The sequence below is a fragment of the Bubalus bubalis genome, chromosome 18 (assembly GCF_019923935.1).
Source record: "Bubalus bubalis isolate 160015118507 breed Murrah chromosome 18, NDDB_SH_1, whole genome shotgun sequence".
Classification (NCBI taxonomy): Eukaryota; Metazoa; Chordata; class Mammalia; order Artiodactyla; family Bovidae; genus Bubalus; species Bubalus bubalis.
The window spans coordinates 52,638,580-52,660,262 of NC_059174.1; the positions used below are offsets into that span (position 1 = coordinate 52,638,580).

The window sequence follows — 21,683 nt, forward strand, 5'->3', positions numbered from 1 at the left end:
GTCTCCTCCCTGACCAGCTGATGTACATCTCCATCTCCATTACTCCTGAACTCTTTCTTTTCAGCCCTCATCACCTAGACCTGGATTAGTTTTTCTTCTTTCTTCCTTCCTGTTTTTGGCTGTGCTGGGTCTTTGTTGCGGTGCACAGCTCTCTAGCTGTGGAACATGGGCTCAGTTGTTGTGGCTCGAGGGCTTAACTGCCCCAAGACATGTGGGATCTCAGTCCCCACCCCACCCCCAGGGATCGAACCCACATTCCCCTGCATTGGAAGGTGGATTCTTTACCACTGAGCCACCAGGGAAGACCCTAGTTTTTTTCCTTTACTGTCCCTGCACTAGCTGGTGGCTCCGTGGTAACGGCAACCTTGTCTAGTTCCTGGCTGACTCCCAGCTGCTAGATAGAACAGGACCAGGAGCACAGTAAACATTTGTCCAGTAAGCGGGTAGATGGTGCCCTCTCCACCCTCCTCTGGACATGCTTCTCCTCTCCTTCTGCCTATGGGGGCTGGGGGACCCCAGCCTGGCCCCACATCACAGTGGCCAGCTCAGCGATGGGCCAGTGGGTCAGGTGGGGGCTTCAGGAAGTCCATTTTCTCCTGGGGTGGCTCTCCCCAGGCAAGGGCCTGCCCAAGGGGGAAATCAACATGGGGGCCAACAGGGCCTGCCAGGAGCTGACAGAGGCAGAGTCCTCGGAACACCGGATGAGGCTTTTGTGAGCCAGTGTTGAAGAATTTGCTTCTGATGGCTAACAGCCCTCCTCAGGAGGAGAGGAGTCCCTCCTTCCCAAACAACCACAGGGCAGATAACACTGGAAGAGAAACACTGGACTGTAAGCCCCCTGTGGGTAGGGTTGGTGCCGTCTCCTTCACAGCTGGGTCACCAGCCCTGCACAGAACACGGTGAGGAACATGGTGGGCGCCTTGGTGACAGTTTTTGTTTGTTTGTTGGTCAGGCGCGGCAACACCCAGGGATCAAGCTCCTGCCCCATGCAGTGGACGCGCAGAGTCCGAACCACTGGACCACCAGGCAATTCCCTCGGTGACAGTTCTTTGAATGAAAGAATAAACGAAGGACAGTTTTTCTAAGGTTAACAGGGATTTTTAAATGTGGGGAAAAAAATACACCAACTTGAAGACAGCCAATTTGAATTACAAATTTATTCTAACCCCTTTTCCCAAGTCACAAATAGATACAAAATTTTAGCTAGCAGGAAACCAGAGCGATGAGCCATGCTCTGGTCTTGTGCGTTTTGGGGGGATTCTTTCCCCTCACATGTGCTGGCCCCACCCGCATGCAGTGGGTGAAACGGCTACATCCCACAACATCTCGCCGCACGTGAGTATGCGTCAGGGCTGAGTTCTGAGTCCGAGATGCGAGAGCAGCACTATATCAGGGTCAGGGTGGTGCAGGGGGTAGGAGCTCCAACCCAGACTGCCCATCTTCTCATCCCACGTCTGCTTCTTCCCCTCCTGTGTGACCCTGGGTAGGTGACGTTCCCTCTCTGTGCCTCAGTTTCCTCATCAAGGAAACCAAGAAAATAATGTTATGCCAACTATATGAAGCACTTAGAACAGTGTCCTGCGCCTAATTGGAATTCAATAATTAACTCCACCAGAGGCTTCCCTTGTAGCTCAGTTGGTAAAGAATCTGCCTGCAGTGCAGGAGACCCGGATTCGATTCCTGGGTCAGGAAGATCTCCTGAAGAAGGAAACGGCAACCCACTCCAGTATTCTTGCCTAGAGAATCCCATGAAGAGAAGAGCCTAGCAGGCTACAGCCCATGGGGTTGTAAGAGTCGGACATGACTCAGCAACTAAACCACCACCATCACCACTCTGATAATGACCACATCTAACTGACAAGAGAGGTCACTGACATTGATGTCACTGACACTGACGTGATGTGGGGGGCAGTTACAGTCCCTGGCCTCCAGAAACGCTGATCCAGAGATGTGTCAGTGCCAGAGTGGACCCACCCCCACCAGAGGTAACCATGGAAACAGGTGCTGAGCCAGCTCACCTGGCTCAGTCAACCACTCCATCATCCTGTGGCAGCTCTGTCTCTTGCCTTCATCATTTAACCCCCTCAAGTCACTTCCGATTTAAAAAGTATCCCTACCTGGGCCCACCTCCTCAGCTCCCTCTATATCAGTGGAGGCTCTTCTAGAAGGAATTAAGATGCTGTCTCAGAACCCCAGTTTCTTGGTTTCCTATCTGGGTAGGTCTTGTGTCCATGTGGTTTTCACCCCCCTGGGGAGGGGAGGTGAGGGAGGAAGGAGAGAAAGCTGGCCCCTCCCACCCCACCTGCAGCTGCTGGGAAACAGATGTGGCATGGGTCTCACCTCATTCGTCAAATGCTAAGATCCTGAGTGCAATGGGGGGCTGTTGATAGAGAATTGCACCCCCTGCTTTCGCTATTGTGTAGAGATCTCTGCCCCCTCCCTGAGTAGTCCATCTCCCTCTCATCTTTCTTCTCGCTTCTCTCCTAATTTCAATAAGCCTTGTACCCGTTTTGAAGATCAGCTCATGATTCTCAAACACATCCTTCAGCTGACTTCCTAACTCCAGGGCTCCTTTAAGTAAGCAACATCTACAGCCTGAAAGGGGCTTCCCAGGTGGCTCAGTAGTAAAGAATCTGCCTGCCAATGCAGGAGACACAGGTTTGATCCCTGGGTCAGGAAGATTCCCTGGAGAAGGAAATGGCAACCCATTCCAGTATTCTTGCCTGGAAAAGCCCGTGGACAGAGGAGCCTGGTGGGCTATGGTCCATGGGGTCGCAAGACTCGGATATGACTTAGCGACTAAACAGCAACAGCCTGAAAGACAGAATGCTGACTGGTGGGGCCCAGACCCCTCCCACTTCAGAGGTGAGTCTTGGAAGAGAAGCCACGTTGTGAAGGATGGTTCCTGGACTGTTCCTCTCACCCTTGTGCTTCCCCAAATGTCCCACGGGGTTGGCAGGAGTCCCAAAGTACTCCTGGGCTGCCTCACCCAGGAAGTTATGGGAACTTATTTGCAAAGAATCTTTGATGTAATTAAGTCAAGGATCTTGACATGAAATCATCCTTGATTTAAGGTGAGCCCTAAATCTAATGACAGGAGTCTTCACAAGAGACAGGGAGGAAGAGAAGGCCATGGGAAGATGGAGGCAGAGGCTGGGGACATGTGGCCACAAGCCAAGGGATGCCTGAGGGCACAAAATCTGAAGAGGCAAGAAAGCGTCCTCCCCTAGAGCCTGTGGAAGGAGGGAGATCTGTGAACACCCTGGTTTCAGATCTCTGACCTCCACAACTCCTGTAGTTGTGGGGGGGGGGGGTGTTGTTTTTTTTTTGGTTTGTTTTGGCTGCCCTGCAGCATGTGGGATCTTAGTTCCCCAACCAGGGACTGAACCTGCGCCCCCTGTACTAGAAGCACAGAGTTAATCCCGGACCACTAGGGAAGTCCCTAAACTCCTGTTGCTTTAAGCTACCGAGTTTGTGGTAATTTGTTATGGAAGTCCTGGAAACTAATAACAAAGGTAAGACCAACTGGTAGCCAAGCCCAGTGAGATGGAGGTGGGAATTGGGGATTGGAAGCAGGAGGGTAACACTGCGTGAAGAGGGTCTGCTGGACCAGAGCCCCATGAGAGGAGGGCAAGAGCACACAGATCTACAGATCTGATGGGACACGGGGATGTGGTCATCTAATCCATGGCAGGCAGTGCCCTGAGCGACGCCACTGAAGACAACGGTGGGAAGGCAGGAAAGGACACGTCAGGAAAGGCCTGGGACTCTGAGGACAGGTAACCAGGGGGCTGAGGCTGCAAGACAGGCCAGACTAGCCATTTGCAGGACCGAATTTTCCATCAGAAGTGGGAGTGGTAGGGCACTGCTAGAAGACCCTGCACAGCCATTCCAGTGGGTTGTGCCCTAGACCAAAGGAAGGGGGTGGCGGTTGGTTCTGTTGGAAAATTCCATTTGAGTGTCTCTGGGGAAGAGACCATGGATCAGGTTAAGGGGAAAGATATAATATTTGACGGATCAACTGTAAGCCAAGATCCCCCGTGTTTTCCCCTCAAAGAGAGGAGTGATGGCTAGAGGGCCCACCTTAGAAGGTGAGGGAGGCAGAAGCGCACTGAAAGACACTGCATTTCCTCACAATGGCCAGTGCCACTTGACAAAGGGAAGGAGGTATTCTGATGTCAAGGATGAGCGTCCCAGGGAAACGTAACACTGATCACTGTAAACGGGGGGCTGACAGGTTGATCTGGCTCAAGTCCGGTTCCAGGTCTTCTGCCACAGGAGTGAGCCTGCTGTCCTGCTGGCTGGGCCCTGGGTCTGTGCGGTTTGGAGTGGGCAGGAGGGGTGAGCACTGCGGACTGCACCACCTGAGTCAGAGGCTGGAGGGGCCACGTTGTAACGCTTCACCTGCTGGCCACTGGTCACAGTAGGAAAGTATCATGGGTCAGCAGCAGGGTGACCTAAGCCAAGTTCCATCCATCCACATACTGGTGGTTTCCCCTGGGCCAGCACAGGCAAGGGTAACGCAGGGAGAAGGCCACATCAGGGCACAAAAGACCACGTCCAAGTTCAGGCTGCAGCAAGCTCCTACTTCTTGGGTGAGGACACTGCCTGGGATGTGGATGTGGCCCCGGGGGTGGACGGCGGGTCCCCGGCGCGCAGCTGGGCGCGCACCTCTCGCATCTGCGCCTGCAGCTCCTCCAGGTCGCCCTTTGGCGGCGCCGCCTGCACCTGCGCCTGCAGGGCCTCGAGCGCCAGCGCCAGGTGGCCCACCTCGTCCCGCATCGCGTTCCAGGCGGCGCGCTGCTCCTCCTCCTTGCGCCGCTGCTGCGCCTGGTGGCGCCAGTACTCCAGCACCAGGCAGCTGCCGCCCACGATGAAGATGGTGGCCTCGCCCAGCAGCTCGGCGCCCAGCTCGGCAGCCGCCTCCTCGTTCAGCGGCTTAATGACCGTGCCCCGGAAGCCCATGATGCGCATCTTGGTCCTCATCTCCACCCAGTGGTACACTGCGGGGGAAGAGAGGGGTCAGGTTGTGCGCTCAGGGCCCCCTGCCACCCCCACCCCTCCATGCCTCGGTGTCCAGGTCAGAGAATTGGGGACACAGCAGCCAAAATCACCAGGGGGGTGCTTTAAAGAAGACCCTGCCCCTGGCCTGGTCTGAGGAACGCCAAGTCACCCCTCTTGGGGTGACCCTGAGGGCATCCTTTAAATCTCCCAGAAGATTCTGGCAAGGGGCCAGGAAAGAGAAACTGTGCCCCAGAGGGGAGGTTCTGAGACTGGGGACCAAGCTCCTGGAAGGTCACTAGGAGCTCCCAGGGCTCAAAGTCCCAGGAGGTGTAAAGAAAGGGTCAACTGCTGAAAGCTTAGCTCCTTCTGCTTGTCTCTCAAGCCACCTCCCTGGGTACCCTCACCCCACCCACTTGAGAGAGGCAGAACCCTTTCCAGATCTTTCCAAAATGCAGTGGCGGCGGTGTGGGGGGCACCTCCTGGATCCAAAGAAAGGGCAGCTGAAATGTCGGAATGGATGCTAAGTGACTGTGAGCACAGGGTGCCCGAGCCTCTGCAAGTCTGGCTCCCAGCCTAGATCTTCATCAACTCTGAAGATGGAGCTCCTCACAGAAAGGTTCTGGGCACATATCCTGGAAGAAGCTCACAGCTGACTGATGCTGCTGGAACAAAAAACTTCCTTGCCTAGCTGTTTCTTTGTGAAGGAAGATTCTCAGCGTTTGAGTCTTAGAAACAAGGCAGAATGGATGCTGAACCCCGACTCACTCATATGACAGTTAACATTCATCCAAGGACACTTGGGATTATTGGGGGTGATGTCCTGTTTTCTGGCTCATCTGGAGATTCATTTTCCTTCCTCTCATTTTACTTTTAATGTATAATAATTATCCAGAAAATGTAGAACACATAAAAGGTTTTAATTAATTGTGGACTAATAATTTTATTTTTTGGACCAATAATTTTAAAGGCAATTCAAACCAGAAGAAAATATTTTAACATTTAGAACCTTACACAGGAAATTAAACAGATTCAAATTTGAATTTCTGTACATATTTTGGTTGCTGATACATCATTCATTAGACAGAATTCTTCAGGGAATGAAACTGTAAGTATAATTTCAAGGACAAAAAGGGACAACATAAAATTTGACTGTAAAAGAAGAACTTGCTCTTTTTTTTTTTTTTTTTTCCCTTATAAACCGGGCAACTGCAGGCACCAAATCACAAGAGTATGTGGATTTCGGTAATACTTCAAAGAAAGGATGCTCCAGGTGTTTGAAAATGTATTCCTAACACAACAGAAATGATATCTTTTGTAGTTCCTATTGGTCCCCCAGCCACACCATAAGAGATGAGCAGCTCGTCTTTCCCTGACCCCTCTGCTCCCCATTCCTACAAGTGATTTATAATATATATTTTATTCTTATATTTACACTCTTCTCACCATCTCCCTTGGCTCCCAACATGGCCGAGGAGGAAGCCAGCAACCCCTCTTCCCCTCTCCACTTCGCACCCCGCAATCTCCCTAGGTCAGACCATTCTTTCTCAAGATCAAGGTTTAACACACTGGCTGTTCAGGGGCTATAGTACAGTCCCTTGCACTCTGTGCATCAGGTAAGTCAGAAAAATGAAAATAAATGGTACATACAAGGCACCCAACATGGAGACACTGTTCGGTATGACGTGACTACGCTAGAAAGGAGCCCCTGTGACGGGCTGTGTGAGGGTGGGGGCCGCCTGGTAGAGGGGCCTGGGTGCCTTGATGTGTCCTCAGGATCAGGTCAGCCAGCTTCTCTACTCTTACTCCACGGAGCACATGTCAGTTTGCTCTCAGCTGGACGATGATTTTCTAGGATGACTTGACCTTCTCTTGCATGACAGTTCTCAAACTGCATATCTCATCCCATAAGTGGGTCATGAGGCCGGTGTGGTTGCACAAACTATCATTAAAAATATAAGCAAGAACGTAATTTTTAGGGAACTGGTGACTGACCCTGGTCAGGTATGATGATAACCACTTGCATGACCTGTGTTGCAATAGGAGGTCCTGATAAGGAATGAGGTCCTGCCTGCAAATGCTAACCTGGAGGATTCAGAAGGGACCAAAGGAGAGAGGATATGCCCGCCCACAGCATGTCCTGTAAAATTAGCCCAGAATTCAGGGGGAGCCTAAGGAGGAGGTGAGTGCTAAGTCACTTCAGTCGTGTCTGACCCTTGGCAGCCCCATGGACTGCAGCCCGCCAGACTCCTCTGTCCATGGGCTTCTCCAGGCAAGAATGCTACAGGGAGTTGCCATGCCCTCCTCCAGGGATTCCCAACCCAGGGACTGAATCCTAGTTGCTTATGCCTCCTGCATTAGCAGGCAGGTTCTTTACCACTAGCGCCACCTGGGAAGCCAATGGAGGAGGGAGGAGATGATATATCCTGCCAACCTCTGAGAAACCCTCACGCTGGAATCCATCTTGGCTAAGTGATGCACGAACCACCAGGGAGGAGCCTGAGTCACAATGATTGGTCAGAGGCAACAGGGAAACTAACCCCATCACCGTAAAACCTGAGACCTCGAGCTACGTGGCAGAGCAGTCCTCCTGGTTCCCTTACCCTTCTGCTCTCCACCCAGGTGCCCCTTCCCAATGAAGTCTTTTGCTTTGTTAGCACATGTGTCTCCTCAGACAATGCATTTCCAGGTGTTAGAAAAGAGCACACTCTCGGGCCCTGGAAGGGGTACCCCTTCCTGCAACATAATAGAAAATATTAGATGGACTTGGAGGCATTACCCTAGTTGGTCAGAGAAAGACAGATAACTGATGATCTCATTTACATGTGGAACTAAAACAACAAAAACAAAAAACCAAGCTCATCGATGTAACAACAACAAAAAAGAATACAAAACATCCAAGCCAATCTCATGTACTCAGGGCAAGGACTGTTTCACAAAACTTTTATTCTTGTTTTGTGTGGGACTATATGACTGTGTGTGCGACTGGAACATGGGCAAAAGGCTGAAAGCCACTGTCCTAGACTTTGGTTGGATCCCCAAATCTCCAGACAATGTTTAGGACAGTGACATCTTCCCAACACTGAGTCTTTCGATCCGTGAGTATGGTCTCTCTCTCCACTTAGCCTCGCATTCTTTCTGCCAGCCTTGCACTTCTCTAATTTTATTTATTCCTAGGTACTAATAGTTTTGCCATTATTACTCATGGTATTTTAAACTCCATTTTCCATTTGGCTGGGGCTGGTGCACAGTGATGATACAGTTGAGTTATGTAAATAACTTTCTCTCCAGTGACCACCCCCATCCATTCTTTTTTTCCCTTTTTAGTGAAATATAACTTACACAAAGTAAACAAATGTTAACTGTAGAGCTAATTTTTTTTAATCTTTATTTTGTATTGGGGTATAACTGATTAACAAACAATGTTGTGATGATTTCAGGTGAACAGTGAAGGGACTCAGCCATACATACACATGTACCCATTCTCCCCCAAGAGCTGCATAGTTTTGTAATATGTAAGCATCACCTAGGTCAAGATCTAGGACATTCCCACACTCCAAATGGCTCCCACCCTCATGCCTGCTTCCAGTCGGTACTCCTAAAGTCACTATTCTGACCTCTTATGATAGATGACAGTTCCCTGAAATCCTAGTCTGTGTTCCTCGTGATAGATCACTGTTACTCTTTCTGTTCTGACCTCTTTTGTTCAGCAATATGTGAGATCCATGGTGTTGCCATGCGTTCAGCTCATCCAGTGTGTTGACTGAACAGTTCATTCACCCACACCCCACGGATGGACACTCAGAGAGCCTACAGTAGCAAGCTTTCCCAGGAATGAAACTGCTGAATCACAGGGCATTGCATAACCCAGACAATCCAACACACATCTTAATGAAGTATTTCGTTGTTAGGGGCAAGCTGACCCTAAAATTCACAGGAAATGCAGATGTCCTAAGAATAGAAAATTTTAAAGAAGATCAAAGTTGGAAGATTTACACAGATTTCAAGACTAACTACAAAGCTAAAGTAATTAAGACAAGACAGTACTGGAACAAGGACAAATAGAGAACTGGGAAAGAACAGACTGTCCAAAACTGGGCCCTCACATATTTGACTGCTTTTCAAATGCTAGACCAACCTTGTAGTCTTGGAATAAATCCCACTAGGTTATAATGTATTATCTTTCTTATATAGTGCTGGATTCTAGTTGCTAACATTTTTGTTCAGGATATCTGAATCCATGTTTAGAAGGATCTTGGCCTAAAATTTTTCTTTCTTATAACGACCTTGTTAGGTTGTGGTTATCAGTATCTCATTCGACTCATAAAATGAATAAGGAAGTGTTCCACATTCTCTATTATTTAGAAGAGTTTGGGTAATGATCTCATTTCTTTCTTAAATGTTTGGAAGAATTTATCACTGAAGCCATCTGGGCCTGTGATTTTCTTTAAGGGGAAGGTTTTAAATTATAGATTCAATGTCTCTAACAGATATAGGGCTATTCAGAGTTTCTATTTTTTCCTGTGTCAACATTGTTAATTGTGTTTTTCGAGGAAACTGTCCATTTCCTCTACATTGCCAAATTTTGGGGCTATAGTTGATCATGATATACTCTTGTCATCCTAGAGTTAGGATCTGAATTCATCTTTCATCTTTCATCCCTTTTAATGGAAATTTGTGTCTTTCCCCTTGAGTAGTATTAACATTTTCAAAGAAACATCTTTTGACTTTGTTGATTGTTCTCTATGAAATGCCTGCTAACTCCTAGTTGTTCTTCAAGGTGTGTCTCAGGTGTTTCCTTTTTCAGGACTAAGACCCCTCTGGGCATCCTCAGCTCCTTGGGCTCCTACATCCCAGCCCTGATCAATCCTGGGTATCACTGGTGACAGATCTGTCTTCCCCACTGGGTCATGAGCTCCGCAAGGGCTGGGCGCAGGCGCATTCTGCTTGCCCTTCCATCTTACGCCTGATTTCACCTCTGCCCAGGGTACCAGCCCCACACTCCTCTTTTCCCACTGTGCCCAATTCACTTTTTAGGTCTCAGCTGGAGTGTCTCTTCTTCCTAGAGGAAGACACCTCTCTGACAGCTAGGCTGCATCAAACACATCCTCTAGGCTCCCGAAGTTCCCAGGCTTCCCTTAACATGACACTGTTTATTCCAGGTTCAATTTTTTTTTTAAATACGGATGTAGAACTCCTTGCTTCTAAAATGGATATAGAAATCAGTTTCACCCAGGCTTGTCTGACCTTTCACCAAAAATGTTGGTTTCACTGTTTTCAAGTTTCTTGAGACCTTTGGCAAATTCTCCCTGCTTCATGGGGAACTCCTTTGTCACTGCCTGGAGGCTAGACTGAAGGGCAGGTTCCCAGAAATGCCCAGCCCAGCACCTGGCATCAAGAAGGCACTCAGGCAATGTTTAATGAGTGGATGAACGGCTCATCTTTCCTTTGGGTGCCCTCAAATTTACTGCATTTAATGTCACTGCTGCTGCTGCTGCTAAGCTGCTTCAGTCGTGTCCGACTGTGCGACCCCATAGATGGCAGCCCACCAGGCTCCCCCATCCCTGGGATTCTCCAGGCAAGAACACTGGAGTAGGTTGCCATTTCCTTCTCCAATGCATGAAAGTGAAAAGTGAAAGAGAAGTCGCTCAGTTGTGTCCGACTCTTAGCGACCCCATGGACTGCAGCCCACCAGGCTCCTCCGTCCATGGGATTTTCCAGGCAAGAGTACTATAAGTATCCAAATTTTGTCCAAACATTCTTGTCTGTTTTGAAGTTTATATCTTAAATAAAGCTTGATGTTTATCCTATCTCTCAGGAGTCAAGAATGCTGCCCTTCCCAAGCGGGAGAGAATTTCACAGGTCGCTTTAGCCAAGAGAAAGGCAGGATTGGCCTAACCTGCTCATCTGCCCTCAGTCGCTCTGCTGGAACTTTTAACATCATACCATGGTGGCGCACTGCCACCTGCAATTCTTCCCCTTTTGAATGGGGTGTGTTGATTTACAATACTGTGCACATATTATGTATTGTGAACAAGAGTTTCAGGTGCACAGCACAGTGACAGTCTTTTCGCAGATTATACTCTATTACAGATTATTACAAGATAATGTGTATAGTCCCCTGTGCTATACAGTGAATCCTTGTTGCTTATCTACTTTATATACAGTTTGTATCTGTTAATCCCAGCCCCTAATTGGTCCCTTCCCACTTCCCTTTCCTCTTTGGTAACCACAAATTTGTTTTCTGTATCTGTGTGTCTGTTTATGTTCTACATATACATTCATTTGTATTATTTTTTAGATTCCACATACAGGTGATATCAAATAGTATTTTCCTTTCTTTCTGTCTGACTTATTTCACTAAGCATAACACTTTCTAGATTCATTCATGGTGCTGCAAATGGCACTATTTACTTTTTATGCCCAAGTAATATTCCATTATATATATATATATATATATATATATATAATATATACACACACACATCTCTCTATATATGTATGTATACACACACACACACACACATACACACACACATATTAGATATATATATCACATCTTTTTAATCCAACTGAGGCAGGAGATAGATGGGGCCCCAGGTTGAACAGCTCCAACCGGTCTCCTGGCTGATACTTGGAGATATAAGGTATCATCAGGACTACTGGGCCTTGATTGGGTAAAAGCCAAAGCAACCACATTCTTCTAATTCTTGTGGTTAAGAGGATTTCCCTGCCTGACACACTGGCAGAAAAGGTCCTCAGTCGAGGGGAGAGAAAAAGGGAGGGAGGAGACACCAGCCCATAATTTGTCCTGCCAACCTCCCAGAAACCTTCATGTTTGAACTGATCTTGGCTGAGAGATGCACACACACTGGGGAGGACCCTGAGTCAGACCAAGGATGGGCACAGACAAGATGGTGTCAGAGGCAACCCAAAGACTGCGCGGATGTAAGCGACTTAAATCTCTCCTATTGACACACAACTCACTCTGAGTTCCCCTGTGTTTTCTTCCATACATACTTTGCTTCTAATAAATGCTTTATTTTTGTTTCACAGTCTTAATCTCTTTGCTAAATTCTTCCTTCAAAGAAGACAAGGACTGAGGTCCCCCTTCTTCCCAGCAAAATCACAATCGTCTATTGATGGGCACTTGGGGTGTTCCTGTCTCGGCTATTGTAAAGTGCTGCTATGTACACTGGGGTGCGTGTATCTTTTCAAATTAGTGTTTCTGTTTTCTCCAGATATATGCCTAGGAGTGGAATTGCTGGATTGTATATAGTTCTATTTTTAAATTTTAAAGGAAATTAAGCAACATATATTGCACAACAAATGGATCAATGAAGAAATTCAAAGAGAAATTTAAAAAAATACTTTGAGATGAATGAAAATGAAATACAACATATCAAAACTCATGGGAATCAGCAAAAGCAGTTCTAAGAGGGAAAACAATTTTTGAAAATACAGTGGTAAATACAATAAAACAGAACAGTTAAACTGGGGAACAGGAACGGAGGTAAAAAAGAAGACGGTTGAGTTTTCTTCTTTTTATCATAAATCATAGATGTATTTGACTCAAGAACTCATGTTCCTTTGACAACATTAGTAATTAATGTAATTTTGAAAACACAAATACATTTAAAAGACTTGCCTAAACCAAATATTCAATCCAAAAGTCACAGAAAACACATTCTTCTCAAGTCTCAAGTGTACATGGAATGTTCTCCAATTATAGATCATGTGTTAGGCAGCAAAACAAGCCTTAACAAGAAGACTGAAATCATATCAAGTATCTTTTCTGACCACACTGGTATGAAGCTAGAAATCAATTACAAAAAAACTGGAAAATCCACAAATATGTGGAGATTTAACAACATGTATTGTGCAACCAATGGGTCAATGGAGAAATAAAAAATACTTTGAAATGAATGAAAATGAAATACACCATACTGAAACTCGTGGGATTCAGCAAAAGCACTTCTAAGAGAGAAGTTCATTGTGATAAACACCTACCTCAAGAAACATGAAAACTCTCAAATATACAACCTTACTTTATAGCTCAAGGAACAAGAAGAAGGACAAATGAAGCCTAAAGTTAATAGAAGGAAGGAGATAACAAAGACCAGAGCAGAAATAAATGAAATAGAAACTAAAAAGACAACATAAAAGGTCAATGAAACCAAGAGCCGGCTCTTTGAAAATATAAACAAAATTGATAAATCTTTAGCTAGACTGACCAACAAAAAAAGGGAGAGGAATCAAATAAAATCAGAAATGAAGAAGTTACTACTGATTCTACAGAAATACAAAGGATCAAGAGAGTACTATAGACAACTGTATGCCAACAAATTGGACAACCTAAAAGAAATGAATAAATGCCTAGAAACATACAATCTTCCAAAATTGAATCATGAAGAAATATTATCTTCAAAAACATATTTATGTTCAATAAAAGACACTGAGAAAACTCGACAACCATATGTAAAAGAATGCAACTGTACCACTATCCCAGGTGGCACTAGTGGTAAGAAGCTGCCTGCCGCTGCAGGAGATAAGAGACGCAGGCTCGACCCCTGGGCTGGGACGATCCTTTGGGAAAAAAATGGCAAACCATTCCAGTATTCTTGTCTGGAGAATTCCATGGATAGAGGAGCCTGGCAGGCTATGGTCCATAGAGTGGTAAAGAGTTGGACACAACTGAAGCGACTTAGCACGCACACATCTTACACCACATACAACAACTAACTCAAAATGGATTAAATACCTGACTGTAAGACCTGAAACCATCAAACTCCTAGAAGAAACAGGTGGTAAGCTCTTTAACGTAAGTCTTGGCAACGATTTTTTGGATTTGACACCAAAAGCAAAAATAAACAAGTCAAACTAAAAAAAGCTTCTGCACAGTAAAGAAAAACCATAAACAAAAAGAAAAGGTAACGTATGGGATGGGAGAAAATATCTTCAAATCATATATCTGATAAAGGGTTAATATCCAAAATATATAAAGAACTCATTTAATTCAACAACAGAAAAACCAAACAACTCAACTGACAGAGGACGTCTGAACAGGCATTTTTTCAAAGGGGATATACATATGGCTTGCAGGTACATGAAAAGATGTTCAACGTCACTAATCATCAGAGAATTGCAAATCAAAACCACAATGAGCTATCACACCTATGAGAATGGCTATTATCAAAAAGACAGGAAATAACAAGTGATGGTCAGGACATGGAGAGAAGGGAACTCGTGGGCATCATTGGTAGGATCATAAGTTGGTGCAGCCACTATGGAGAACAGTATGAAGGTTCCTCAAAACATTAAAAATAGAACTACCATATGATCCAGCAAACCCACTCCTGGGTATTTATCTGAAGAAAACGAAAACACTGACTCACAGTTCTGATTCTAGGAATTTATCACTTTCTTCTCCAAGAAAAAAAGTATGTATGGGTTTATAGAAAGATCTGGAGTCCAGAGGAATGCATGCTAACACCCACATGCTGGGACCATTTAGCAGGGAGCTTCTTTCACCTGCTAGGCCAGGGGCCTGCTCTGCATTCAGTTACCCAGGGGTGCACCCTGGGCACCAGCCACTCCTGCGGGGCTGATCTGCAGGACCACCGGGGCGCACCAGGAGGGGACTTTATCAGTGACTATTAGGGCCAGAGGCACGTGAGTGGTGCATGACACCATTTGATGACTTGAAGTTTTATGGCCATGTGATAAGATCACTTGAATAACCTTCATGGGGAAGACGGGTTCTTGGGAAGTTAATCACAAATATCTCAGGAGACTTTGGATCTTTCTTGGGAAGCTTTGTTGCTGCAGAGTCAGTGGGCACCAGCCAGGAGAACCCCAGAGGGTGGCAGGCCCCGCCAGCAGCCGGTGTAATGGGGCCCAGGTCCACTCGAGGTGGAGGATCTGACACATCACCTTCTCCGGTAACTACCTCGCTGGAGACCCCCTGGACCCAGTCAGTCCTCACTCTTCTCTCCTCTGCCTCCTGCTGTGGCCATTCTCTTAACAGCTTGCCCTCCCTGAGCCAAGAACCCGGGATGAGTATAGGGAGAGGAGGTGTGAAGGCCAGGATCTTCTGAAGGGCGGTAAATGTGAGGTGAGATGTGGGTATGACAGCCTTCCAAGCAGGAGTTGTAAATTGCAGATCTATGATCATAAGCTGCAAAATCAATGTGGTATGTGGTAACCAGCATCTCTTTAAAGTAAGAACATTTTAATTCACATTGTGTAATTTCAATTACATAAAATTCTAGAAAATGCAAGCTGCTCTCCAACAGATCAGTGGTTGCCTAGGGATTGGGGAGTCACAGGCAGGGGCTGGGAGGGGCACAGGGATACCCTGGGGTGACGGCTATGTTCACTCTCTAGGCTGTGGTGATGGTTTCATGGGTGTACACGTTTGTCAGAACTTATCAAGTTGTATACTTTAAATACATGCAGTTTATGATGTGTCAATTATACCTCAATAAAGTCATTAAAAATTAAAAGAGGAAACCTCCCTGGCAGTCCAATGGTTAAGAATCCACCTTCCAATGCAGGGAATGTGGGTTCAATCCCTGGTTGGGGAACTAAGATCCCACATGCCACAAGGTGCAGCAAAAAAAAAAAAAAAAACCACTAAAAGAAACAGACGAGAACAAAATAGAGTAGAACAGACTAAGCCAGCCAGGAAGGAAGAGGAGCGGATGTTAGCTGGGTGAAGTCAACAAATACCACAGGAGATGAGGGCAGTCCCCAGAAAGGGGGATCAAAGCTGAACTAGAGTGAAGAGGGGAGGGGCCCAAGACACCCCCAGGCAGGGAGCCCGCCTCCCAGCTCTGCCCAGGCCCAGGCTGAGCTGTTTCTGGCCCCCAGGCGGTGTGCAGGTGACTCAGTGGAGGCAGTGTGGCCCTGGATCCCAGGGAGCGCACGGAGAGGGCTGTGGGCTCCGCTGCTCCTTCCATCAGAGCTGCTCAGTTGAGATGGAGCTCCTGGTCATCTCAGAAGACAATACCAAGTCAGAATAGGACAACTGCAGGAAATACTACAGGAAGAACGTCCAGGCCCTGAGAAGGCATCATCCCCTCCCCTTACTCCTCCCCTTCCTTCCTGAACCTTCACTTTGAGGACACGGCCCGGGGTCACCAGTGGTCTCTTCTTTCCAAGATTCTAAGTTATGGACCACAGATTCCTGGTCTGGGGCTCCTTGTCTATAAAACAGACCAAATTAGAGAGGTTTCCAGCTCTAGCTGGAGGGTGAAGGATGATGGCTAGGGAAGATGAAGCATGTGGTGGCAAGGCAGATTTCTTTCTGCAAGCAAATGAACATGCTGAGCCGAAGGCCCCAGTTTGCTGAGTTCACAAACCACAAGATGGTGCAGAAACTTCTCTCTGGACCTTCTCCTTCCTCATGATTCTCCTGAGCTGCAGGCCAGTCTGCTGGTCTTCCTCCTAGCACCAGAGAGCCAAGAGATCCAGGAGGGGGAAAGACAGGCATTCAAGGATGTTCTTTTTTTTTTTTTTTTCTGGCTGCACTGGCTCTTCATTGCTTTGCAAGGGTTTTCTCTAGTTGTGGCTCAAGGATGTTCTTGGCAGTGAGGTTTACAGGGGTAAAAAGTGGAAAATAACTCCGCTGCCAGAAGTAGATGATTCTGTTTGTGCTGCAACAGTCCCAGGTGACTGGGCCTTCCGGTACCAACAGGCTGCAAGGTACTTCCCCAAGTGCCTGACCACGCGAGACCAGGATACGAGTTACGAGTCCACCAATGAGACGCATCACCCAGGATTTGCAAGGAGACATTACTGAGATAGGGTCCCCCAGCTGCAGCTTTGCATGGGTTCTGCTGGTGAAGGTAGGTTAGGGACCTCAAGGATTTCCAAGGTAAATGTCCAGTGTCCTATTACCAACTTCAGGGGTGTGATGGCTTCTTGGCCCCTGGATGGCATTAAATCGGTGTGTTCTTCAATACAAAAGTCAAGCAGGCAGCGTCAGAGGCAGCATCTCCCCTGGTGGGTCAGTTCTGTGGTGGCATTCCTGGAAGCCCAGCCAAGAGGCACTTCTTCTAGCCCTTCCAATGACTCTGCAAACCTCATCCTTTGTATTAAATTGCTTTCTGCCTACTTTATTTGGAAATGTACCAAAAATAAGACAGATTAATCGATGGATAGAGGGATGGACTAATGGGTCAAAACGTGGTAAAGGAAGTACAGTAAGATGCTACTGGGAGACTCTTTGTGGGGGTATATGGGTATTCAATGTAAACCTCTTTCAATGTTGCTGTATGTTTGGAAATGTTTATATTAATAATAAAATGTTGAGAACCATCCTTTTTCCTAAAAGAGCTGGAGTGTTTTCTCTTTCCTGCAGGTGAACCCCGAAGATGCCGTGGTCCTAGAAATGACAAAAGCTGTCTATGGCCAATGTGGAAAGGGGCTCTGAATACAACAGGTGAACTGAGCAGCTGTCTAGTTCTTGGCCGGGTGCCCAGCACGGAGGAGAAATCTCCTCTCCAGGAACAGGGACCTCAGGGGACACGGGGTCTCTGTCTCCCTCTGCTGGCCTGAGATGAAGGTGGGACGCTGTCCCTCTGCTCCCTCCTGCAGGGGAACCTGCTATTTTAAGAGCCAGCCTTGGATTCAGCAGTTCCAAGGCTGGAGGCCCAGCGATGCTCCCTGTCCAAGCCTCAGTCTCCTGCTTTATAAAAAGGGTTTAATAATAATCCTTACCCGTAGGGTGTGTGACTCCATCAAGACTGGCGCCAGCTGAAGGTTTCCATACTGGGCAGCTATTGTCGTTGTTATAATCAGGCCTGGGCTGAGGCTCCTGAATCTCAAAATTGAAAAGTTTTCACTGGGTGTGGTGCAGGGAGATGACAGAAAATACACAGGGGTGTGCTCCTCCAGGCTTGGGAGACAAGGTTGCTGTTAGCAATACCCAGCGGGTCCTCTCTGCTCCTACAAATGCCAAGACCACAGGCTGGAGGCAGGCTGGGCCTGGATCCAGTCTCCATGTCCTCGGTGAACCCCCTTTCCCTCACTGCAGTGACTGGTAAAACAGCCCCCAAGAGGGAGGAACAGTTCTTCCTACGTTAGACTTCCAAATAATAAATGGAGAAGAAAAGAAGGAAACAGAAAATCAACACTGGATAAATAACACAATAATAACTGCCACAGATAAGATCCACAGATGACGCTAAAATTAGTGGTCAGAAGTCTCAGGAGAAACAGGATATCTGTATGGTCTCAGAGTGTCTTCCCCAAGAGATTTATTTCATTTTAAAAATTTTATTTATTTATTTATTTGGCTGTGCTGGGTCTCAGCTGCAGCACGTGGCATCCAGTTCCCTGACCAGAGATTGAGCCTGGGCCCCCTGCATTGGGAGCACAGAGTTTTAGCCACTGGACCACCAGGAAGTCCCTCATTTTATTTATTGAGGTATAACTGACATAGAGTATTACATTAATTTCAATGACTTAATGACTTGGTCCTTGTATATACTGCAAAATTAGATTAACTACAAATGGAAAAATGCTAACTTCACACTGGACAAACCTAGCAGACACCACCTCAACCGTGTGACCAAGGTCGGTATGACCAGAAATCCGGCTGATATCCTGAATTTCCTGACAGAGTGCACTGAGAAGCACACACTGGTTCTGGGTTATGTTTGCCAAAAACGTGGAATTTCTTTCCAGTCACGGGAAAGCATCAGACAAACTCAGATCAAAGGACAGTCTACAGAATTAACTAACCAGTATTCTTTGAAAGGGTCAAGGAAGACAAAGACAAACTGGGAAACTGTCACAGATTAAAGGGAGCTACAGAGACATGACAACTAATTCGGGATACCGGATGAGATCTGGAGACAGAATAAGGACTTCGGTGAAAACACTGGTGAAATGGGAATGCCATGGGTGGTTGCGTTACCAGCACTGCACTTGCGTTCCTTCCCTGGGTTTGCTTCCTGTACCATGTTTAGAGAGGATGCTATCATGGGGGGACGTTGAAGGAAAGGTCTGCAAGAACTCTGCACCATTTCACAACTTTTCTTTAAATCTACCCTGAGATCAAAGGAACAAGATTTAAAAAAAAGAAAAAGAAGGGACTTCCCTGGTGGTCCACAGGCTAAGTCTCCATGCTCCCAACACAGGGGACCTGGGTTCGATCCCTGATCGGGAAACTAGATCCCACATGCTGTAACCAAGACCTGGTGCAACCAAATAAATAAATTTTTTTAAAAAGAAATAGCCTCCAGGTGGCGAGACTGGGAGGAAATGAACCTTGGGAACATTCGCGGCTGCCAGGGTAAATCTGTTGCAGCACCTTTGAGTCAGTAATTCCGCTTCTGGCCAGATTCACCCTGCAGGTGTGAAAGGCTTGCCTGGCACATGAGTTCTGCAGCATTGTTTATGATATAACAACAACAACAACAAAAAAAAAACAGGGAAGACCCTACGAGACTATCTACAGTCTCAGAAATTACAAGAATCTGTCAGTAGCTGAGAGTAAGGAAGTTTTTTGTTGCAGACAGACAGTTCTCTCCAGGATGCCATGGAGCACAGTCAGTGAAAAGCAGTGAGGACCAGCACAGTGTCTACTGTTTGCTGAATTCACAGAAAAAGAAAGTGGGGTGGCGGGGGTGCATATCAGCATCTGCTTGGAAATGCACAGTTGTTTTTTTTTTTTTTTTTTTTAATTTTCTGGAAAATACTCAAGATAACCATGGTTGCCGATGTGGAGGAGAATAGCGTGCCTGGGGAACAGAAGTGGCGGGAGACTTTCCCCTACTTAACTCTTTTGAACCTTAAACTATGTGAACTTGAAACCAAAAACTGAAGACAAAACAGATAACTAAAATTTTTTTCCCCCAAAATCAACAAACAAGCCACCCTGGACCCAGAATTTGGGGTCAAGCCTGTTTAGATGAAATACTCTGCTCTTCCCTCAAGTCCCACTAAGATGGTGATCGGGTAGGAAGAAGCCAGAAGCCACAAGAACAGAGGGGAGAGGGTGGAGTGGCCTGGAGGGAGTGAGGCGGGCACCTGTGGGTGGGGTGGGGCAGGAGACCAGGATGGCAGGCCCTGGTGCCCCTGAGAGTGGAGATAAGCTGAGGACCCTCAGAACCCCTTCCCCACCTGACAGGAAGCTGCAGAGGGTGAACCAGGACTCCAGGAACCGCTGAGGGAGCGGGCGCCATGCTGAAATTTTACAGTCCTGCCCCTCTGGCCTGGGACTGGTGGTCAATGCCCAGAGGTCAAGAGTGAAGGCCAGCAGCCCAGCCGGGAGTTGCTGGGAGTGAGGCCACATCGTTCATTGAGGCACTTTTTTTTTAGAAAGGGGCTCTGCTGAGCTGTGACCTTGGCCGTCAGGGGCACAGGAAAGATCTAGGCCACTGACATACCAGTAGCTCCCAGGCCTCTCTCTTCAGGAATCCAGAGCCTCCTCCCCGCTCTTCCTCTAAAGCCCTGGTGAAGTGGGTATCTGTTGGGTTTGCCAGCCCAGCATCCACTCCTCTTTCTGGAAACTTTCCCCAACCCTCCTGTGGGGAAGCCGCTCTCCCACTGTTCCTGCATGCTGTTCAGGTAAACCTGACCCTCCCCTCATCTTCAGATGCTGGCATTCAGCCCTGGGACTTTTCCTGGAATTTCAGGAAAGAGGCCTCCTCTTTCCTCTGGGGTTGCCTGGTGAGTGGGATGTGAAACTGGAGTTACTGAGGCCATCTTGTCCCCAAAGAGAGAGACTGCCTGAGAAAGAAGACAGGACAGAGAAACACAGGGCCCGCGGACGGGACTGCGCCTTCCAGGAATTGTCTGGGTTCCTGGATGCAGCTGAGCTTGAAGCTGTACACTTCCGGAGCTTTTATGCCCCTGCTCATTAGCTTAGGATTCCGCCACTTGTAAACAGGAGTTGAGAGAGGAGTTCAAAATGAGGTCATCACCCCTTCTTGACAAATATTGAGAGACAGGAGTCTCAGGGAGCGCTGAGGGGGCCATGCCTAGAAGTGTGTGCCAGAGTACACAGGACGCTGACATCACAGACAAGAGACCAGACAGGTCTTCTGCACTGAGCAAGTGTTACTTTTATTAGCAGAAATCAACTTTCTTCGAAAAATAATAAAGCAAATTAATTGATTCCTTGCTGCCCTTCATTTCTTTTGTCACCATGACCTCCCAGACCAGGTCCAAATGTATTAACATGGCCCTGTGTGATCTGTCTTTGGATGCCCATCCGGTGCCACCGTCTACGTTTCAGCCACCCCAGCCTCTTATTCCTCTTGTTCACACCTTGACCCTTGCACCTGTGCCTCCATCTTTCCACCGTGGCTCACTCCTCCTTGAGTTCTGAGTCATCCCCTTCTCTCCAAAGCCCTCCCCCAAACCCACAGACAGGCTAAGGTCCCCTCCAGGCTTGCCCAGCCCAGCACTGACCCACTAACTACCCCTCATCATTGAGGGCTGGGCCTGTGTCCCGCTCTGCACTGGAGACTCATCAGGGCAGGGCTGTGTCCCCACCACTGCTCAGCACAGGCCGCGGTACAGAGAAGCTGCTGGGCAATGTTAATGGACGGATGAGAGAAGGATGAATACAACAGGCAGGGACAGGGTTTGTCTCACCCCTGTGTCCCCAGCATTCAGCACAGGCCATGGTATGGAGAAGATGCACAACGGGAGATATGTTGAAAGAA

General features: G+C 47.4%; 1 protein-coding gene across 2 annotated transcripts in view; it reads right to left on the minus strand.

The window, feature by feature from the left end:
• Positions 1-21,683, minus strand: part of OPA3 (outer mitochondrial membrane lipid metabolism regulator OPA3) — a 67,443-nt gene that overhangs the window by 28,464 nt on the left and 17,296 nt on the right. The window contains exon 2 of one of the 2 annotated variants that reach the window (XM_006067508.4): positions 1,138-5,003. The exons of the other annotated variant lie outside the window; for it this stretch is intronic. Coding sequence (XP_006067570.3) covers positions 4,585-5,003 — 419 coding nt within the window. The 3' untranslated portion in view covers positions 1,138-4,584. Of the gene's footprint in view, positions 1-1,137; positions 5,004-21,683 lie in introns of those variants that run through there. 2 annotated transcript variants of the gene reach the window in all.